The sequence below is a fragment of the Mobula birostris genome, chromosome 2, assembly GCF_030028105.1.
Source record: "Mobula birostris isolate sMobBir1 chromosome 2, sMobBir1.hap1, whole genome shotgun sequence".
Taxonomy (NCBI): domain Eukaryota; kingdom Metazoa; phylum Chordata; class Chondrichthyes; order Myliobatiformes; family Myliobatidae; genus Mobula; species Mobula birostris.
The window spans coordinates 149,065,901-149,086,774 of record NC_092371.1 but is presented as its reverse complement, the minus strand read 5'-3'; the positions used below and the strand labels follow the sequence as shown (position 1 = coordinate 149,086,774).

The 20,874-nt window shown below is 38.5% G+C and overlaps 1 protein-coding gene across 5 annotated transcripts in view; it reads right to left on the bottom strand.

Moving 5' to 3' along the window:
* The window catches only part of cep162 (centrosomal protein 162), a 134,007-nt gene that overhangs the window by 14,727 nt on the left and 98,406 nt on the right, over positions 1-20,874 (bottom strand). For all 5 annotated transcript variants that reach the window (XM_072250260.1, XM_072250263.1, XM_072250258.1 and 2 more), the window contains 5 exons: positions 18,876-19,002; positions 18,004-18,167; positions 17,498-17,602; positions 15,930-16,157; positions 216-850 (listed from right to left, as the gene is read on the bottom strand). In XM_072250260.1, the coding sequence (XP_072106361.1) occupies positions 216-850; positions 15,930-16,157; positions 17,498-17,602; positions 18,004-18,167; positions 18,876-19,002 (1,259 nt within the window). The remainder of the gene's footprint in view (positions 1-215; positions 851-15,929; positions 16,158-17,497; positions 17,603-18,003; positions 18,168-18,875; positions 19,003-20,874) is intronic.

Below are 20,874 nucleotides of genomic sequence, written 5' to 3'. Positions count from 1 at the left end.
TTGAGGTAGTGAGTGAAACAAAACTGAGGAGGACAGGCAATTTGCCTTTTAGTAGCCCTCAAGTAAAGAAATCTAGGTTATGAAGTAGCAGTGGGAATCAAGGAAGAGCTGATTAGTGATCTTCCTCTTGGTATCATCCCACCAAATACAATAATTACTCCAGTGCAATCTAGCCAAATTGCAGTCTTACTGAAACAAATACAATCTGCCTTTACCTCCTCGCTTCACTTTCAAACTGGGCTAATTTTACTCGTTGCTGATCTATTTCCAGTGTTAACCTTTCAATGTTGTTCTTTAATATGCCATTTTCTTTCAAAACATCTGATATATGAAAACCAGAAAAATCATTTGGCTGATAAGCTTTTTCATCAAAAGTTGCTGGGAAAGATACAATGGACTCTTTGCTCTTCTTGGACTTCCTGGTGGACTTCTGCCGTGCATCAAGTTTGTCTGCAGGCATTTTATTACTAAGGAGCACTCTTCTCTCTGTCTGAAGGTGCTCTAATGTCTTTGAAAGCTCTTGTATTTCTCGGTTTTTAGCAGCTAGTTCTAAATTGAGTTTTTCAACCTTAGCTTGATGATATGTATTCTGCATATGTTGGTCAACCATTCTAAGGGAGCTTTCTTCTCTTTCCATCAGCTTCAATTCCGCATGATAAAGCTGATTTTTCAGCTTTTCAATGTCACCTCTGAGACGATTTTCTTTGGATTTGTGAGCTTCTTTTAACTTAAGAATTTCCTCTTCAAGTATCTTCATTTTTGGATCAGGATCATCTAATCTTTCCTCTTCATGTATTAGCTTTTGCATTAGAAGTTGTTCGAGTTCTGAGACTCTCTGTTCATACTGAATCTGGAAAACACACCACATGAAAGTTTATTAAATTTTGTGTTATGAATAGGAATGATGAGTGAGAGATGGCACAACATAACATTTTATATCTAATGACATAATGGTCAAATTGTTCCACATTAGGAAAACAGAAAGGGAGAGCATTATTTAATCAGTGATAGATGGGGAAATATTGATATACAATTGTGTATTATATATATTATACGCAACCAAATGAAACCATGTTCCTCTGGACCATGGTGCACCCACAATACTTACATCACATACAGCACATAACAAGCTCCTTAAAGTCATCATAGCTGGGGGTGGTAGTGGGGACAAGCTCTGACTATCTATTAAATGCTCCCAATGAAATGCATCTCAAATAGTCTTTGACAACCGAGTCCACCTCCAGACTTTCACGTGTCGCTTAGCCACCATGCTGGTAGGACCATTTCTAATGACAAGAGAATGGGCAAAAGTGGATTACTGGCACCTTGAAAGCAGTTGCTTTGGGGAGATGGGGCTCATCAGCCGTGGTTGGCAGGTTATCTAGGAGAAGGAAAACTGATCTCAAACTTCCATCGTCTTATGGCTATACCCATTCATAGGGAAGGCTTCGCGAGTAAACACTGAGGGAAAATTCAGGAGCTGGAGTTCCCATTGAACTGCACTGAGTTCAACGCTAACTGGCAACTCCTCCAACGCCAGTGGTATCAATTGGTCCCTGCCGTTCCTTTGGATTTATCAGCTGCATGGAGAGTAGGAATCTGCTGCATTGGCAACAATTTGCTCTCCATGTTGTACTGCCATGTCTTGCAAATCACAGGCAGCTAGGATGCAATATCCATGGCTGACCCTGACCAACGGAGGGCCCACATAATACAAAATATTACTACAAATAAGTTAATAAAATACAAAGTGCATGTGAAGTGTGCAGCACAGGTGAACGGTAAAGAGAACAGTAAATGGCTCGCTGCCCTAATGACGAGACCTCAGTGATAGCAGGGTATTCATTAGTCTTGCAGCCTAGGGGAAGAAGCTGTTACCCAGTCTGGCAGTCCAGGTCCTGATGCTTCACTGCCTCCTTCCTGATGGTTAAAGAGATTGTAGGATGAGTGGTACGGAATCTCAACAGTGCTTTGGTCCCTTCATATACAACATTCCCATGTTGGACACAGAGGGGAGGGAGACCCCAGTGATGCTCTCTGCAGTTTTTACTATCCACTGTAGGGTCTTACTGTCCCTGTATTTAAGTCCCTTGAGGCAAACAGGAGAGTGCAGCAGATAGTTGCTGCAGTAAATATTAAATTGGCCTTTATTACAACAATCCTACTTCAATTATAAAGTGCCCTGGTGGGAACACAGTTGGAATTTTGAGTACAGTTTTAGTTTCCTTATCTTAATTACCACAGTGGGAATGAAACAAAGGATTACCAAATGTGAGATTGTAGGGCAGCTTCATATCAGGATAAATTGGATTGACTCAGTCTATATTCTCTAGAGTTTGGAAGGATTATAAGAAATCTCATTGAAGTACGAAATTCTGACATGCCTGACAGGTTGAACAATGGAAGGATGTGCCTATTGTCTGGAAACCTAGAGGCAGAAATCACAGCTTCAGAATATGGGATAAGACCTTTAGGATTGAGACAGATAGAAATATTTTCCAAGGAACTTTTAAAGGAAGAATTTAAAAGGAAGACAAGTTGCTAAATATATTCTTTAAAAAATGAGGTAAATGGATTGTTAGACACAAAAGGCAGGAAGAATTGTGGGGAGAGAGAAGAATAATATACCTATCCCACAGCATGCTCATATTTTTATACTGTCATTAGTATTTGACAAGGTGCCGCACATGAGGCTGCTTAGCAAGATAAGAGCTCATGGAATTACAGGGCAATTACTAGCATGGGTGGAGCATTGGCTGGTCAGCAGAAAACAGAGAGTGGGAATAAAGGGATACTATTCTGGCTGGCTGTCAGTTACCAGTGGAGTTCCACAGGGGTCAGTGTTGGGACCGCTGCTTTTTACAATGTATGTCAATGATTTGGACTACAGTATTAATGGATTTGTGGCTAAATTTGCCGAAAATACAAAGATAAGTGGAGGAGTGGGTAGTGTTGAGGAAACGGAGAGCCTGCAGAGAGACTTACAATAGTTTAGGGTAAATGGGCAAAGGAGTGGCAAATGAAATACAGCGTTGAAAAGTGTATGGTCATGCACTTTGGTGAAAGAAATAAACCGGCAGACTATTATTTAGATGAGAAGAGAATTCAAAATGCAGAGATGCAAAGGGACTTGGGAGTCCTTGTGCAAGATATCCTAAAGGTTAGCCTCCAGGTTGAGTCGGTTGTGAAGAAGGCAAATGCAATGTTGGCATTCATTTCTAGAGGTATAGAATATAACAGCAGGGATGCGATGTTCAGGCTCTACAAGGCACTCGTGAGACCACACTTGGTGTGCGGTTTTGGACTCCTTATTTTAGAAAAGTTGTACTGACACTGGAGAGGGTACAGAGGAGATTCACAAGAATGATTCCAAGAATGAAAGGGTTACTGTATAAGGAACGTCTGACAGCTCTTGGGCTGTATTCCCTAAAGTTCAGGAGATGAAGGGGGATCTCAGAGAAACATTCCGAATGTTAAAAGGCCTGAACAGATTAGATATGGCAAAGTTATTTCCCGTGGTAGGGGAGTCTAGGACAAGAGGGCACGACTTTAGGATTGAAGGACGTCCATTTAGAACCGAGATGCGGAGAAATTACTTAAGTCAGAGGCTGGTAAATCTGTGGAATTTGTTGCCATGAGCGACTGTGGAGGCCAAGTCATTGGGTGTATTTAAGGCAGAGATAGATAGGTTCTTGATTAGCCAGGGCAACAAAGGGTATGGGGTGAAGGCAGGGGAGTGAGGATGACTGGAAGAATTGGATCAGCCCACGATTGAACGGCGGAGCAGACTCGATGGGCTGAATGGCCTACTTCTGCTCCTATATCTTATGGTCTTATAGAAATGTTTTTCAGCATGTTGAACAGTATCTACATAATCCATATGACAGTCCACTTTATTGAGACTGGTGTCCATTGTGGTACTGGCTACACTTGAGTAATCACACTGTCAAGTTTGCTGTTGACATGACAAGGGCTCATCGCCAACAATGAGATGATTTACAGAGAGAAGGCGGAAGAGCTCGAAGCCTCGTGCCAGGCGAACAAGTCAAAGGAGATAGTTATCAACTTATCACCACTCATCTTGCACCAATTATCACCTTCTCTACATCAGTAGCACAACAGTGGAAACTGTGATCAGTTCCAAACTCACAGGAGTACACATCTCCCGCAATCTTTCATGGTCACAGACACCATTCTACAGAATCAGGAAAGCTCACCAATGCCTCTACTATCTGAGGAGGCTGAAGAGAGCTGGACTATGCACATCTATACTCATGCCATTCTCCCAGATATACAACAGACAGCATCCTAACAAGATGTAACACTGCATGGTACGGAAACTGCACTGCAGCAGACAGAAAGGCTCTACAACAGGTATTCAGAACTTCCCAACATATCACTAGCACAAGCCTACCAGCTGTAAAGTGTACAGCAAGGTGCCGGAAAATTGCCAGTAACATCCGACCCACTGTGCTCATGGACTGTTTATCCCACTTCCATCAGGGAGGATGCTACGTAATATTCATGCCAGGACCACCAGACTCAAAAAAAAAGTTACTTTGCCCAAGCAGTAAGGCTGTTCAACATCTCCACCCTTCCTCACTACCAACCACCACTAATTTGTCATTTCCCTTCAGTCACCTTATGTTCGGCTTTTATATTTGGCTTTTTTGATACTGATCAACAAAAAAATGACTCTTTCATGTCAAAGTGAAAGCAAATCTCTACAAAGTGATCTAAATTAATTACAAATATAAAACATGAAATGATGGATTGCATAAGAATTCACCCTCTTTGATATGACACACCAAATCATCACTGGTGCAACGAATTGGTTTTAGAAGTCACATAGATAGTTAAATGGAGATCATCTGTGTGCAGTCAGGTGTTTCAATTGATGGTAGTAAAAAAAAATACACCTGTATCTGGAAAGTCCAACTGCTGGTGAGTCAGTATCATGGCAAAAACTACACCAGAAAGATAAAAGAACATTCCAAGCAGCTCTGTGAAAGGTTTATTGAAAAGCACAACTCAGAAGATGGAAACAAGAAAATTTCCATGAGACTGAATATCCCTTGGAGTACAGTTAAGGTAATCATCAAGAAATGGAGAGAATGTGGCACAGCTGTAAATCTGCCTACAGCAGGCCATCCTCAAAAACTGAGAGACCGTGCAAGAAGGGTACTAGTTAGGAAGGCCACCCAGAGACCTATGACAGCTCTGGAGGAGTTACAAGCTTCAGTGGCTGAGGTGGGAGAGACTGCACATACAACAACTGTTGCCCAGGTGCTTCACCAGTTGCAGCTTTGTGGGAAAGTGGCAAAAAGAAAGCCACTGTTAGAGAAGAAACTCACATGAATTCTTGGCTAGAGTTTGTCAGAAGGCATGTGAGAGACTCTGAAGTCAGCTGGAAGAAGGTTCTATGGTCTGATGAAACCAAAATTGAGCTTTTTGGCCATTAGACTAAACGTTATGTTAGCGTAAGCCAAACACTGCACATCATCAAAAACACACCAACCCTACCATGAATCATAATGGTGGCTGCATCATGCTGCGGGGATACTTCACTGCAGCAGGCCCTGGAAGGTAGAGGGTAAAATGAAAGCAGCAAAATACAGGGAAATCCAGTAGGAAAACTCTGCAAGAGAACTGTGACTTGGGAAAAGATTTTGTTTTCCAGCAAGACAATGACCCCAAGCATAAAGCCAAAGCTATACAGGAATGGCTTAAAAGCAACAAAGTTAATATCCTGGAGTGGCCAAGTCAGTGTCCAGACCTCAATCGAACTGAGAATTTGTGGCTAGACTTGAAAAGGGCTGTTCACTCACAATCCCCATGCAATCTGACAGAGCTTGAGCAGTTTTGTAAAGAAGAATAGGGAAAAATTGCAGTGTTCAGATTGGCAAAGCTGATAGAGACCTATCCACATAGACACAAGGCTAAAATTTTGCCAAAGATGCATCTACTAAATATTGACTTGAAGGGGGTGAGTAATCATACAAACAATTATTTTGTGTTTAATTGTAATAAATTTAGACCAATTGCAGAAATTTGTTTTCACTTTGACATGAAGGAGTCTTTTATGTTGAACAGTGTCAAAAAAGCCAAATTAAATCCACTGTGATTCAGCGTTGTAAAACAATACAACATGAAAACTTCTGGGGGGGGGGGGGAGAGGAGAAGAAATACTTTTTATAAACACTGTATTTAGTTCTCCTTTACTCTTGTGTACTGGAAATGACATTAAACAAACCTGAGTCTTGGTTTCATAATAACCATATTGTATATACAGTATATCTATTCTATATTCTTATATGCAGTGTCTTAGCTTGTAAACAGTAGCATTCCATAAGCCTTTTACTTTAAATTTTACCTACTTCTGTACCATTATGGGTACGTGAATGTACACTGCAACATCCCTATACTTACACACACCTTGTATCAGTATCTGCCCATCATATATGTGCTTGCCCTGCTCCAATTATAGCTTAAAGAGCAAAACAAAGGTATTGCAAAATATTAGCTGCCAACATTAATGAAAGTCTAAAAATGGTCTTGGGCAGATGAATAACAAAATAGGAAGAACAGGATCTATTAAGTGCAAAAAATAGCACTTTGCACATGAAAAGAGGGCACTCCTCAGAGAGAAAATCATCTGCTTTCAAACTGATATTGAAGAGATGATTCATAAGACACATTAAGCACTCATAGCATAAAGGCTTTGGAGAAGCTGGGTGAGCTCACAGTAAGTCAGCAGGATTGGATGTGACACATCCAGGAATCCTGAGGTAAGTATTTAAGGAAATGATAGGGACATTGACCGTATTCTTTCAATGTTCTTTGGAAAGAGGGAGATACCAGAGCATTGGAAAGTAGCAAAAGTTACTCTTGTGTACAAAAGAGGACTTCTGGTAAGCCTAGAAACTATGGACCCATTAGCTTAACCTCAGTGATGTGGGAAAGCTTTTAGAAACATTAATCTGAGATAAGGTTGTTTGTTACATCGGGGAAAAAGGGATTTAGAAAGACAAGTCTGTGCACATCTGTTAAGGACAAATCAAGTTAATTAATTTGATATAACATTTTTGATAAGTTATAGAAATGACAAGAGTAATGCAGTTGATGTGGTGAACATGAACTTCCTGGAGGCTTTTGATAAGGTGCCAAAAACAGGGTTATCCATGAAACTGAAGCATCTGGCATGAAAGAGACATTGAAAATGTGTGTACAAAGTTGACTAAGTAAAAGTCTATAATGGTTGATTTTGGACTGGAAGAAGATGAATTGGCATTTCTAATCATTGGTGTTAGGACCATTGCTATTTTTGGATGACATAGACATCTAAAGTTCTGGATGACACAACACTTGGCAGTGACATTATCAGCAAAGTAGATAGTGATAAACTGCAGAAGGATATAGATAGGGTGGTAGAATGGGAAGATGCAGGACAGATGATTTATGATTATAGAGAGAGATGTGCAATGATGATTTTGGTAGAAAGAATATGGACAGAAAACATTGATTGAATAAATGCTACTGTTCTTAATGGGGTACTGGAAGAAAGGGACTTGGGGTATTATGTATAATATATAAAAAAATCACTCATAGTGGTAGGGTAGACTAAGAAAGCTGGAAATAAGGCATACAAATTCTAGGCTTTATAAGTAGAGGTATCAAGTATAAGATTATGGAACTTATGCTGGAGTTGTACAAACATTAGGCCAGCCATTGAAGTTGTGCTCAATTCTGGAAGACACAGTATGAAGTTGTGAAAGCATTGGCAAAGGTCCAGAAAAGATTTACTACAAAAGTACCTGGAATGAGGGACTACAGTTAGGGAGGCTGTTTTCTGAGGAGGGGGAAGGGGAAGTGGACATACAAGTAAACTAAAAGGAACAGGGAAATGGGCAGAGTACATACCAGGAAGTGGCTATTCCTTCTGGTGGAGGAGTTGAGGTCTCAAAGACATAGGTAAAAAATAAAGAGGAAGAGAATTAAAAGAGACATGTCGAAGAACAATTTTACCTATTGTTTGTTTGGTATTAATTCAGTCCCTGCAGATGTGATAGAAGGAACTGGATAAATAGTGAAAAGTTTCCAGAACTACAGAGATGGGATCAGGTGTTGGAACTAACTGGTTTGGACACAACAGGGTAAATGGATTTTTTTCCATTCCGACACCGTGTAATACATTCCTTGCACTTCTCCAGGTTGAATTTTATTGCAGATATAGTCTAAATTATTTATATATATTACCCTAAGCCCTGTGGAACCTTGCCAGAAACAGTCAAATGAAAGGGAGTCATTAACCATTATCCTGTGCTTCCTCCTGTTACCAGTTTTGGATCCAGTATGCCATGCTTTCTTTGAGGCCATGGACTTCTACTTTTCAGATCAACCTGCCATGTGGAACTTCGGCAAAAGCCTTTTTAAATGTACGCGATCTACATTGGTCTCCTTGTTACCTCCTCAAAAGATTCAATCAAGTCAGTCAAATGTAACTTTTCCTTAAAAAACCCATTCTGATTTTCCTCGAATAATGTTTTTTTTAAAATGGAAGTTTACTTCCTTCAGAATTGATCCTTTCTGTTTTTTTCAATAATACTTTTATTTTTCTGTTGACCTAAATGAAACTGTAGGTATCAGATAAGCAGCTTGAAAATACAGATATAATGGAACAGTCAAGAAAAGAAGAGCTGGTGTCCTCAGGTGACTTCTTGAGTGCAGATGATGCAATCAAGATGCAGCACAAATAAGGAGAAAACAATGATAAAACCTTGTGAGGCTTTGTTAGAATGAGAAGCCACTGTTGGAAATGGCATTATGTTCCCCAAGTGAGTTATCTACAGCTTTTGTGACACAAATACTTAAGTTGCTCTTAGCTTTAGATTTATCAATCTCTATCGCCAGTAAAATCACCTCTATTAAAATCAGTTGCTATGAGGGTTCAGTGCAAGGTGTTAAACAACAGCAGTGTCTTCAAGCTGGTTAGGCAATCAACAATGCTGATGGATTCTTGCAGATAGCAAACTGGGAAGGGAACAAAATAACTAGTGTTTAAACATATATAGTGAGAAATGTTTTTGTGTATGTTTCAATTATTAAGGAAAATTTCAAAACACATACTTTTCAAACAAAATTGAAATCCATTACATTTTGAGGTTTCTAAAGGAAATACACACACCTCATGCAATAACAGATAATATTTTAAAGCTATTTTACAGCAAGAGTAGTTAGTAAATATTCTTATCAATTCATTTCCTACATTATGTTACCAGAAAAATGTAAAAGCAAAGCAAATTGTGGCAGAAGTTTACTGATTTTTACATTAAACTATGCCTGGGCAGAGATCTTAAAGCACTGACATGATGTAATGCTGACAGTTTTATTATCATTACAACCACAATGTCAAGCTTAATTTATTTTTATGGAATTGAATGTGGAATACATACAAACCAAATAACAGGGAAAAGCAATATTTTCACCTGTGATACCAAGAGGCAGATGATATTTTGGCTTAATGCCCAGTGTAAGTGATGAATAGAGAATACGCAATATACTTTTCTACTCTAAAGAAATCCTACCACATTTGGAGACAGGCACTACACTTCTCTTGCAGCAGGAAAACAAAATTTTTTACTACCAATTGTGAACAAACAATTCTGTAATAGTTCAGCAAAATCTACAAAAAAGAACTGCAGCACAAGCCTTCAAAATTATTTTCATCATGATTTTTTTTCAATAAATCCTTTATATTTGATTTTTTATTAAACAATGGCAATAGACTGCTATTCTTAAAGAACACCATAAGTGCCCAATAATTTACTTACATTATATCTTGCAACTCCTGAGCCAGCCTGCAGATGGCAGTGGCAGGAAGCTGAATGATGTGACTGCCATTGTGATGCCACTTCTATGACATCATTCATACCTCGCTGAATTTGACATCAAGTTGGCAATATTCCAAGGAAAGTTAAATGTTTTAAAACATGGATCAGAAGTAAACTGAAAATACCATAAATTAGTTAAAATATCACCCTTCCATAATGTGGTCCATTACTTTACAAAGTGCCAATTGTCAAGGGTGCAACTCTCAAAGAACTGAAAAGTTATGAGAAAAATGGAAAATACAAAAAGGTGCCCAAGATGAGGGCAAACTGAGTACATTTAAAACATTAATAGTGAAAATTCAAAATAAAGATTTAGCCATGAAACACAAATGTACATCAGACAACAGCATCAACACAAAAGAAATAAGAATGAGGAAGGCTGGAAAATCCAAGAGAAATGACACCACAGGGCATAGGAGTGGTAGTATGCCACCAGGTCCCTGAAGCCTGTCCCACCATTCAATATGATCACAGCTGATCTATGCTGGTGTCAACTCCTCTTCTGTGCCAGATACCCATAACCAATTCCTCAATCTTGTAAATATTTATCTATCACCCACTTAAGTATATCTGAAATAGTCTCCCTTTGGAGGGCTGACGGTGTGGGCAGACAATTCTAGAGATTTTCTGATCTCAGCGAAGAAATCTCCACTGACCTTAGTTTAAATGACTATCCTCTTGTTCATTATTGTCCCACTGGTGAAAACATCTTAATATCTACCCAGCCAAGTCATCTTAGGATGTTAAAGGTTTGAATTAGATCACCCCTTATTCTTCAGAAACCCAAGGATTACATACAAACCATTTAACCTTTCTTGACCAGACGACCCTCTCATCCCAGAAATGAGCTTGGTGAATCTCCGTTGGACTACTCCAGGATTATTATATCCTGTTTTTTTAAAAAGGTAAGAGGTGGTCTGACCAGCACCCCTGCACAACTGTAACAAGACTACACTATTCAAACTCCACATGCTTCAGAACAACTGCCAAAACATCAAAATGCTGTTTGCCTTCTTAACTACTTATTAGACTTGCCTGCTAATATTATGTGATTTATGCACGATACATAGATCTATCTGAACTTCACTCATCTGCAATTACTCTCCACTTGATAACATTCTGCCTTTGGATTCATCTTACCTCACACTTCGCCACATTTAATTCCACCTGCCAGGATTTCACATAATTACTCACTTTACATTTATCCTGCTCTAGAAGCACAATATTCCTCTCATGCCTGTCCAATGTATATAAGAGCTATAAGAATGTTCTGAAATGCCTTTTTATTACTGTAGTATTCAAAATCCTAAGTTAAAAATCAACAGTGAAACTAAAGAAGATAAAATGTTACAAAGAATACGGCTGGATCCCAGTTATATCATTTCAAATTACACATGCTCAGTGGTCACTTTATCAGGTACACCTGCTTGTTATTGCAATATCTAATCAGCCAATCATGTGGCAGCAACTCAGTGCAAAAAAACAAGCAGACATGGTCAATAAGTTCAGTTGTTGTTCAGACCAAACATCAAAATGGGGAAGAAATGTGTTCTAAGTGACTTTGAGTGTGGAATTATTGCTGGTACCTGAAAGGGTGGTTTGAGTTTCTCAGAAACTGATCTTCTGGGATTTTCACAAACAGCATTCTCTAGAGCAGGAGTGGCCAACTTTTTATATTCCATGTGTCAATTCTTTCACGCACGAGTTCAGATGTGCCATACAACTCTTGTACCCCCATTCACTTCTTGTAAAAATGTTAATGTAAACATAGTTAGCATTTTTACATGATATATTGATTTAATATAAAAACAAGATAAACCTTACTTACCTTAATGAGATTTCTGAGTCTGTTTTGATTTTGCCAAGCTTTTAATGTTTGGAGTTAAATTAGTTACTGAGAGAAGCAGAGAATTCTTCAAATTTGAATCAGTCAATCGTGACCTCGTTTTGTTTTTAATCAATTTCATGGCTGAAAATGCTTGTTCACATCTGTATGTCGTTCCGAAACGACAGTTACAATTCTGGGCAAATTTTCTTAGTTCTGGAAAATGTCCACAGGGTAATGATCACCAGAAATTAATCATATCAGAAGTATTTGGGACTGAGGGAAGTTCATCAAATTTCATGTTCGATAATGAATTTGTTTTCAAGTCAATAAATTCCATTTGTATGTTACGAGGCATCTTCATGATTTTTTGTTCACCAAGTGAAAATGGGTTTATAAATGCAAGTATGCAGTCTTCTTCTTTAGCAAAATCACAAAAACGACTTTCAAATGACTCATGCAATAACCTGATTTTTTTCAATATATTTTGTAAAATTGCTATTACCTTCAGTATATTCACTCTTGTCTTTTAAGTGCGGAAACTGGCTCAAATCCTTATTTTCTAACTGAGAGGTAAACAGTTTTAACTTCATCTTGAATGCATTGATATTACAATTTGTTCTTGCCCTGGAGTTTCAAATTCAGATCATTGAGATGGCTGGTAACATCAACTAAAAATGCTAAATCAAATAGCCAATTGTTATCACATAAAAGGGCTCTTTCCTCAGGCAGCCCATTTTTCTCTTCTAGAAAATTATGAACAGTATTCTTCAGTTTCCAAAATCTACTCAGAACCTGTCCTCTCGAAAGCCAGCACACCTCACAATGAAGGACGAAATCGCCATATTCCAAATCTAACATTTCACAATATTCTCTGAATTCTCCCGTTTAATCCTCTTGCTCTAATTTTATTCACGCATTTCACAACCAGTAACATAACATGCTACAAATTTAAAGTGTTTCCACACAGTGACTCTTGGTGTATAATGCAGTGATATTTTAGTAGAGGACGACCCAAAAAGTTTTCAAGCAAAGTTGTAGTCCTAGCGGCTTTACCTATCATTGATGGCACTCCATCAGTACAAACACCAATGAGTTTACTAGAATCTAGTTGTAGATTTTCTAGGCATGATTTTACTTTGTCAAATATGTCTGATCCTCTTGTTTGTCCATGAAGTGACTCAAGACCGATAAGTTCTTCAAAGACGCTAAAATTATCATCAATTCCTCTTATAAAAATGTTTAAGTGGGCTACATCACATATGTCAGCAGATTCGTCCAAAGCTAAAGGAAAGAAAGTACAAGCATGGACAAGGTCTTTCAGTTGCTCAGATACATCATGACAGAGTTCTTCGGTGCGTCTCGTAACTGATTGCTTTGATAGAGCAATTTTGTCTACTTTCCTTTCGATATTTTTATCACCAAGACATCTTGCAAATATTTGGAGACAAGGCTTAACAATTTCTTCTCCATCAGAGAAAGCCTTCCATTTTTTGGCCAACGCTAAAGTAATTTCGTAGGACGCTTCTGTCACCGCCAAACTTTCACAACTTATTATAACAAACATATTTTGTCTTCTTTTGATTTCTTCTTTTTTCTTAATTACATATTCTTTCCATAACTCAGACCCAAGCACTAGCTTCAGTTTTCCTTCTATTTTGGTCTGATGTTGTGTTTTATAGTGTCTATTAAGATCATGTCTTCTATTATGTGAGAAAATGTTTTCACAAACAATGCACAGTTTTCCTGACAGACCCGCTATAAATAAGAACTCATTTTCCCACTGTTCATTGAATTCATGCTTACTATCACTTTCTGCTTTTCTTTTGCACTGTGATGGGTAACAATGTAAAAACAAGGCTTAATTTTCGAATAAGTACAAAACTGCAAATGTTCACAAAGGACGAACAAAGCACAACTCCGTAGTGCACGAGTGTCAATTGTAAACTGACTGGCAGAAACCTAGGACGCACTGCTGGTGCAGATGCCTGGCGCCTCAGGATCAAACAAGTATCAAACGTGTATTGAACAGTTACGGAACGACTGCAGAACAAAAGTCCTTCTTTCCTAGTTTGACTCATTGAACTTTTTTTTTTAAATTGAAAACAGATTAATGTGAAAGAAGGTAACATTCGCCAAAAGATGTGCATGAAATAATAAAATCACTAAAAATAATTGCTAAATTTTAGATTTATTCTCAGTAAAACCCATTTCTAGCTCTAAGCTACTTGAATTCTTGTTATAGATTTTTTTTCTACAAATTGGTTTTTGGTTAATATTTTTTGTATGAGTAGGTTTACTTTTTTATTATTATCACTGGGGTGCAATGCGCCACTTCTAATCATCCAATGTGCCACTTCTGGCACACGCGCCATAGGTTGGCCATCCCTGCTCTAGTTTATAGAGAATGGTGTAAAAAACAAAAACATTCAGCGAGCAGCCGTTCTGTGGGTGAAAACACATTGTTAATGAGAGAGGTTACAGAAGAATGGCCAGATGGTTCAAGCAGACAGGAAGCCGTCAGTAACTCAAATAACCACGTGTTACAATAGTAGTGTGCAGGAGAGCACAATGCACAGTACATCAAACCTTAAAGTGGATGGTTACAGCAGCAGAAGACCAGGAACATACAGAAATGTAGGGTAGCCACTTCATTAGGTACCTGTTGTACCTAATTAAGTGGCCATGTATTAGGGACAACTTGCTGTGCAGACTAGTATCTCCTAGTTGCTATGTAGAGAACTTGGTACAAGGGACCAGATGTGACATGAACTCTTGCCCCCTACTAAACCACCCCCCCCCCACATTACTGTGCGCTTTTGGGTTGGGAACTTAGTTCAAATTCCTACTTTCTCATGATTTGAATCATTGTACAGCTTAGTTTGAAGAGGCTGCCAGCCTGAGGGAAACTGTATGAGCTCGATGTGGGTCTCAGGTCCACTAGAATGGTGAGTGTAGGCCATTGTTGTGAACTGGCAGCATTTCACCAGACCCTTCAGAATTTCTTGCACCTCTTGTTAGAAGTTGCTGTTTCACGCCCTAGCCCTTTTCTCTATTTAGCTGCACAACTCTCCCCCAGCTGAAGATTTCTCTCTGGTAACCTCAATGGTTAGCAACGATTGGTGAGCTTGTTCCTATGGAGAAAATCACTGGGCTAAGGATAGGATAACTGTGCAGTCAGAGGGGTGGGTGGAAAATAACTTCCATCCCATCTAACAGACTGTGATCAGAAAGCCTGTAGGATCTGATCAATTTATCAACAAGTGGGGCTGGTGAAGCTATTACCCAGTGGTGGCACACACTGACTAAGATCTCTGTTTAGACCCACATCTCTGCATTGAATGGCTGCAACAATTGCTCTGGTTTGCCTGACACCACACCTCACAAGTGCTATAACAAATCAGTGGTCTGTTAATAGGCTATCCTATTATTAGTTTAAATAAAGTGAATAATTACATAATTTTGTTTTTACAAATCCTTTGTTAATGTTATCTTTCCACCAGGTCCATATTCCTCTATTTTCCACAGACAATGCTTCAAGTTGTATTGTCTTGATTTGTTTTTCAGTAACATTTCACCAGTGTAACTGGGGATTTGACCAGTTTTGAAAAGCATTTACTAAAATAGGCACAGATTGCTATCATAAAATCTAATAAGCCAACATCCTTTGAGGTTAGGATAACAAGCATTTCAAACAAATTGCCTAGATACCCATTTCCTAAGGTTCTGAAGGGGACTGTCCAGAAATATTTGGCTTTTTGGCCATCAATGGATTATTGAGGTAGTTTCAAAGCTCAGTAATTGTCCTGAAGAACATGTTCAAATTGAAAGGACTGATTTCTAGGATACTGATTTACCAATAATGGAACAATGAGAGCACATGAAAGGATTCCATTAAAGACAAAGCTATTGGGATTAAGACTAGAAATTACACTGAGGTTAAATAAAATATTCCAGAGATTCAAACTGTGCTAGGATGCTATCATGGCAGGGTCAAGACAGTGATGAATCTTAATGAATCAAATGATCTTTATTTTTCACAAACTACAGTATAAATAGTTTTATAAAGTTTGATCAGTTTCATAAAATTAAAATATATACATCAATGAAAACACGTTAGAATAATGATTGATAAATTAATAATGTGAAATTTGCCAGCATCACCTAATTATTTAAATACAAGGGAAAAGCTTTACCTGATTAAAAATCAATACCTTTATCTTTTGAAACTGTTGTTCCATTGTTCGTAAGCACTTCTTTGTTTCTTCATCTTTTCCCTCAAGATCAGCTTCCAACTTCTTTACTCTTTTTTCTAGAAAAACTCTAGAATGGAGTTTGCCTTCATTTTCTAATGATGCATCAGGTATAGAAGCTGCTGCATAAATAAGAGCAGGCAAGGAATTTGGATAGCGTCTTCGAATGATTTCTTCCATTTCCTTCACCTGACAGAATGGGAAATTAATTTGAATTATACGTACACTTTTAACCACCAAAATTCTATGACCAATGCAGTATTTTGTTATTTATCTGAGATACTGCTTAAGAAAATGTTACAATGGTATTATAGCAGATGGTAATAAATTTGATTCTTTTCAGTTGTGATAAAACTGAATTTGCTAACCCAGTGAACTTCAATTAATTTTGATATTAAATCGAATGGGATAGATTTCTGTTTGACAGAGATCCACATGCTGATCACTCACGCAAAATAAATGTTATGACAATGCAAGTACATGATGCTACATATAGAATCCTACAGCCCTGTGGAGACAGGAGGCAGAGGAGTGTGAGTGTGAGAGAGAGAGTGTGATTACGTATGTGTGTGAGAGAGAGTGTATGTGTGTGTGAGAGAGAGTGTAAGTATGTGTGTGAGTGTGTGAGAGAGAGTGAGAGTATGTGAGAGTGTGAGTGTGTGTGTGTGAGAGAGTGGAAGTATGTGAGAATGTGAGTGTAGGTGTGAGTGTATGTATGTATGTATGGGTGGGAGGGAGAAAAGAGGCTTGTTTTGCTGCTTGTAGTGTTCTAAGTGGTTCTGCCTAGCATTGTGAGCACATTATGTTGGCGCCAGAATGTGTGGCGATACTTGCAGGCTGCCCCCACCACATCCTTAGGTGTGTTGGTAGTTAAAGCAAATGCATTTCGCTGCATGTTTCCATGTACTGCATGTATGAAAATAAATCTGAATCTGAAGCAATCCTGGTCACTGGAACTGTGAGGAATTTGCATGTTCTCCAAGATAGCACAAGTAACCTCCTACATCCCAAAGATGTACTGATTAGTAGGTTAGTTTTAAACTTCTTAAGGAACCAATGCACTCCTTTGTTGTAGACACCATCATAGTGCTATTGACAAGGGGTTGTGTAAGTTAGCTGTGAAAGCTAATGGGTCTGGGAGGAGAACAAAATGGGTTGGTATATACAGATGCAATGATGGAGGCCCAAAAGGCCTACTTCCATGCTGTATGAAGCTTTGACACATAAGAATCAGTGACAACCCAATAGTGCTCAGTTTTTAAAATGACAGCATCACTGGCTTCCATTCATTAGCTTATCAACCAAACTGCAAAATCGCCTCTCCCAGCGCCTTTGCAACATTGGTTAACTTATTTCCCTACTTTTCTAGTTCTGAGGAAGAGCCTATAATGTTAACTTTCACTTTTTCCCAGAGATAATGCCTACCTGCTGAGTGTTTGCAGCACGTTCTGTTTTTATTCCAATTTGTTTTCTATTATTTAATAATATTGATAACATGTTTTTAAAAAATAGTTGAAAAGCGTACGTACTTGTCGCTCAAGGTCCTGAATTCGCTTGGCTTCAAGTGTTCTCCACTTTGCATGTTTCTCAGGAGGTGAGTTCCTGACTTTGGAATCAGCTGTAAGTTTTTCTACCTATCCATGTTGAAGAGGGAATATTAAAAACATGGTAAACCTGCAAAGATGTGTCCTAAATTTACTTAGATGATGCAGGAATTTAAATGGGATTTGAAAGATGATGGAATACAATGCAACATTTATTATAAGACATTAATGAATCTGATGCTGTGTGATTGCAAAATAATGCTGAAGTAAAGAAATTAAATAGACCATGAAAAATACTGTGAAATTCTATAGTACAGCATATATAAAGCAGTACTATGCAAGAGAATTTCTAAGCTTATGCACCTTAAGTAACTCAACAATAACCATTCAACTTTGTCTTGAGAAAAGGTTCCAGTAGTTCAAAAACGTTAGACCATCAAAATCTTTGTGATAATCAAGCTCCACCTTATTCAGACAAGTATACTCAGTACCTGTTCCTTTAGCTTCTCAATCTCTACATTTGCTGCTTTAAGCCGTGCTGCATCCTTATCCAGCATCTCCTGGTTTTCAGCATACCACTGCAACCTCTTGTTGAGACGAAGGATTTCTTGCTTATATTGTTCTTCCATGATTTTAATTTCAAAATCTTTATCACCTGTATTTTGAACAAAAATTAGAATGCAAAACAACAGATGAGGAAAATCATTTTTTATTTAAGCCAGCCTTCTTGAAATCTCATCTCTCTCTCTCTCTCTCTACACACACACACTCACTCATATACATGTTCATATTCAGTTTTGGAATCAGGACATAGCTGGCAAAACTGAACTGATATTTATTATTGCCTTTCCCTAGATACCCATGAGAAAAATGATGGTGAGCTTCTTAAGGAACCAATGCACTCCTTTGTTGTAGACACCATGATAGTGCTATTGACAAGGGGTTGCAGGATGTAGTCCATGCAAAAATGAAGGAACATCAATATATTTCCAAGTCAGGGATGGAGCACAGCCTGAAAGGGAACCTGTAGGTAGCGCTGCATTTTATTTTAATCTATTTTGCATTTGTCTCCACAAAATTCACCATCTCCTTACAACCCATGTCTTTGACCAAGCTATTTGCCACCCTTTCTCCTTTATTGTTATTTAACCTTTCCTACCTTATTCTGACTTTTGACTCCTTCCTTTCTAGTACCAATAAAGGATCTCAGCTTGAAACATCGATGGTTTATTTTCTTCCATGGCTGCTCCCTGACCTGCTGAATTCATCCAGCATTTTGTGCAGTATTTCTCAGTTACTTACCTTGAAACATTTACTAACCCCAGGAAATTGTCCAAATTAAATTGCACAACCAATAACTCACCCGAGGTATTAGTAAGTTGTACTTTAGCCATATTACATTCTTTCTTCATTTTTTCCAAGTCCACCTCCAGTGCTTGCTTCTCCTGCTTAAGTTTCCTGATCTCTTCCGTGTACTTAACCTCTTCTTTCTGAAAGATTAAAAATTGAACAAACTACAGATAAAAACTCAGATAGAACAATAAACTCCCACTCAGAAGATCTGTAGTATCCTAGACAAATGCTGTTGGAGGATATAATTTGCAGAAACATACATTTCTTTTTGGTGGGTACCAAAAAGTAATACAAATTAGTGGCCTGCTAAACTATCCAAAAAGAAGTTACAGGACAAAATTGGGTATCAAGAAGTTTGCTGCAGTATAAACTATGCTGTACAGCTTCTTTCTGATAAAAGACTATGTTGCGAAGGAGTAATTTAATTCACAACATTTTCCAGTAACTAAAAATGAAACTTCAGAAATTTAAAAAATTATAAAAAAAGGTGACACTTGGTAACAAAATATCTTTCATTAAGGTTCAAGTTCATTGATGACAATTAGTTTGACCTCATCAACAATGACAATGAGATAGCATACAGAGAGGAGGTAGAGAATGATGAAATATGGACAAGAGATAATTGTGGACTTTAGGAAGGTGTAGGCTACCCACTCCTCACAGCACATAAACAGCTCCTGCGCAGTGAGAGCTAGAAGCACCAAGTTTCTGGGAGCGCACAGAACGGACAATCTCATCTGGTCCTTCAACACCACCTCTTTAGTCAAGAAAGCACAGCAGTGTCTCCACTTCCTGAAAAGATTGAGGTGAGCAAGGCTCCCCCAATCCCACCCATTCTAACCAATTTTTACAGAAGCATCATTGAGTGGGTCTTGACCGGCTGCATCACCATCTGGTACAGGAAATGCAAGGAATCTGTCTGTAAGACCCTACAAATAATTGTGAGGACTGCTGAGGGGATCATTGGGGTCTCTCTTCCAGCCATCTGAGATATGTATCAGCAGTCTGCACACACAGGGCCCTTAGCATTGTCAAGGATCCCTCCCATCTGTCTCACAATCACTTTGACTCCCTACCATAAGGCAGGAGGTACCACAGCATTTAGGACAAGGACTGTTAAGATGGGAAACAGTTTCTTCCTCCAAGCAATGAGACTATTGAACTTCCTGCCACCACTCATGTCCCATCACTTGTGAAGTGCTAGTAGCATATTACTGTTTACTTTTTAAACTTGTGTCATTATTAAATATCAATCTTCTGGAATATATTATTATATGTTAATTTATTTGTGGAAAAAAATCACTTTGCGTGTTGTGTGAGAGTTATATGTACTGTGTGGCACTCACTGGTCTGGAGGAATGTTGTTTCATTTGGCAATACACATGTATACAGCTGAATGACAACAAATTTAAACTTGAACTTGTTGGGGAGGAACAGGAACCCTAACTTATTTCTTTTAAAGTACAATGGAAATATAAATATAATTTATGAGTTTGAAGAGATTTGGTACGTAACCAAAGATTCTAGCAGACCTCTGCATATGTAGAGTGGAGATCATTCTGACCGGAGTGGAGCTGCCAATGTACCGGATCAAAATAAGCAGCAGAGGGTATAGACTCACCCAGCTCCATCATGGGCACTAGCTTCCCCACCTTTGACAAAATCTTCAAAAAGTGGTACCTCAAGAAGGAGGCACCATCCAAGACGTGTCCTCTTATCTTTACTACCATCAGGAGCAAGTTTAGGAGACTTAATATGGACTCTCAATGTTTTAAGAACAGCTTCTGAATGGTCAGGTTTCTGACCATGAAAAGTACTTCGCCATTTTGCTCTCTTTTTGCACTATTTATTTTTTAATATATTCCTTATTGTAACATTTCAGGTTCAGATTTATGCATCACATGTACACTGAAACATACTGTGAATGGCATTGTTTGTATTAACTACCAACACACCTAACGTTGTGCTGGGGACAATCCACGTGTGTCTCCACACATTCTGGCATCAAC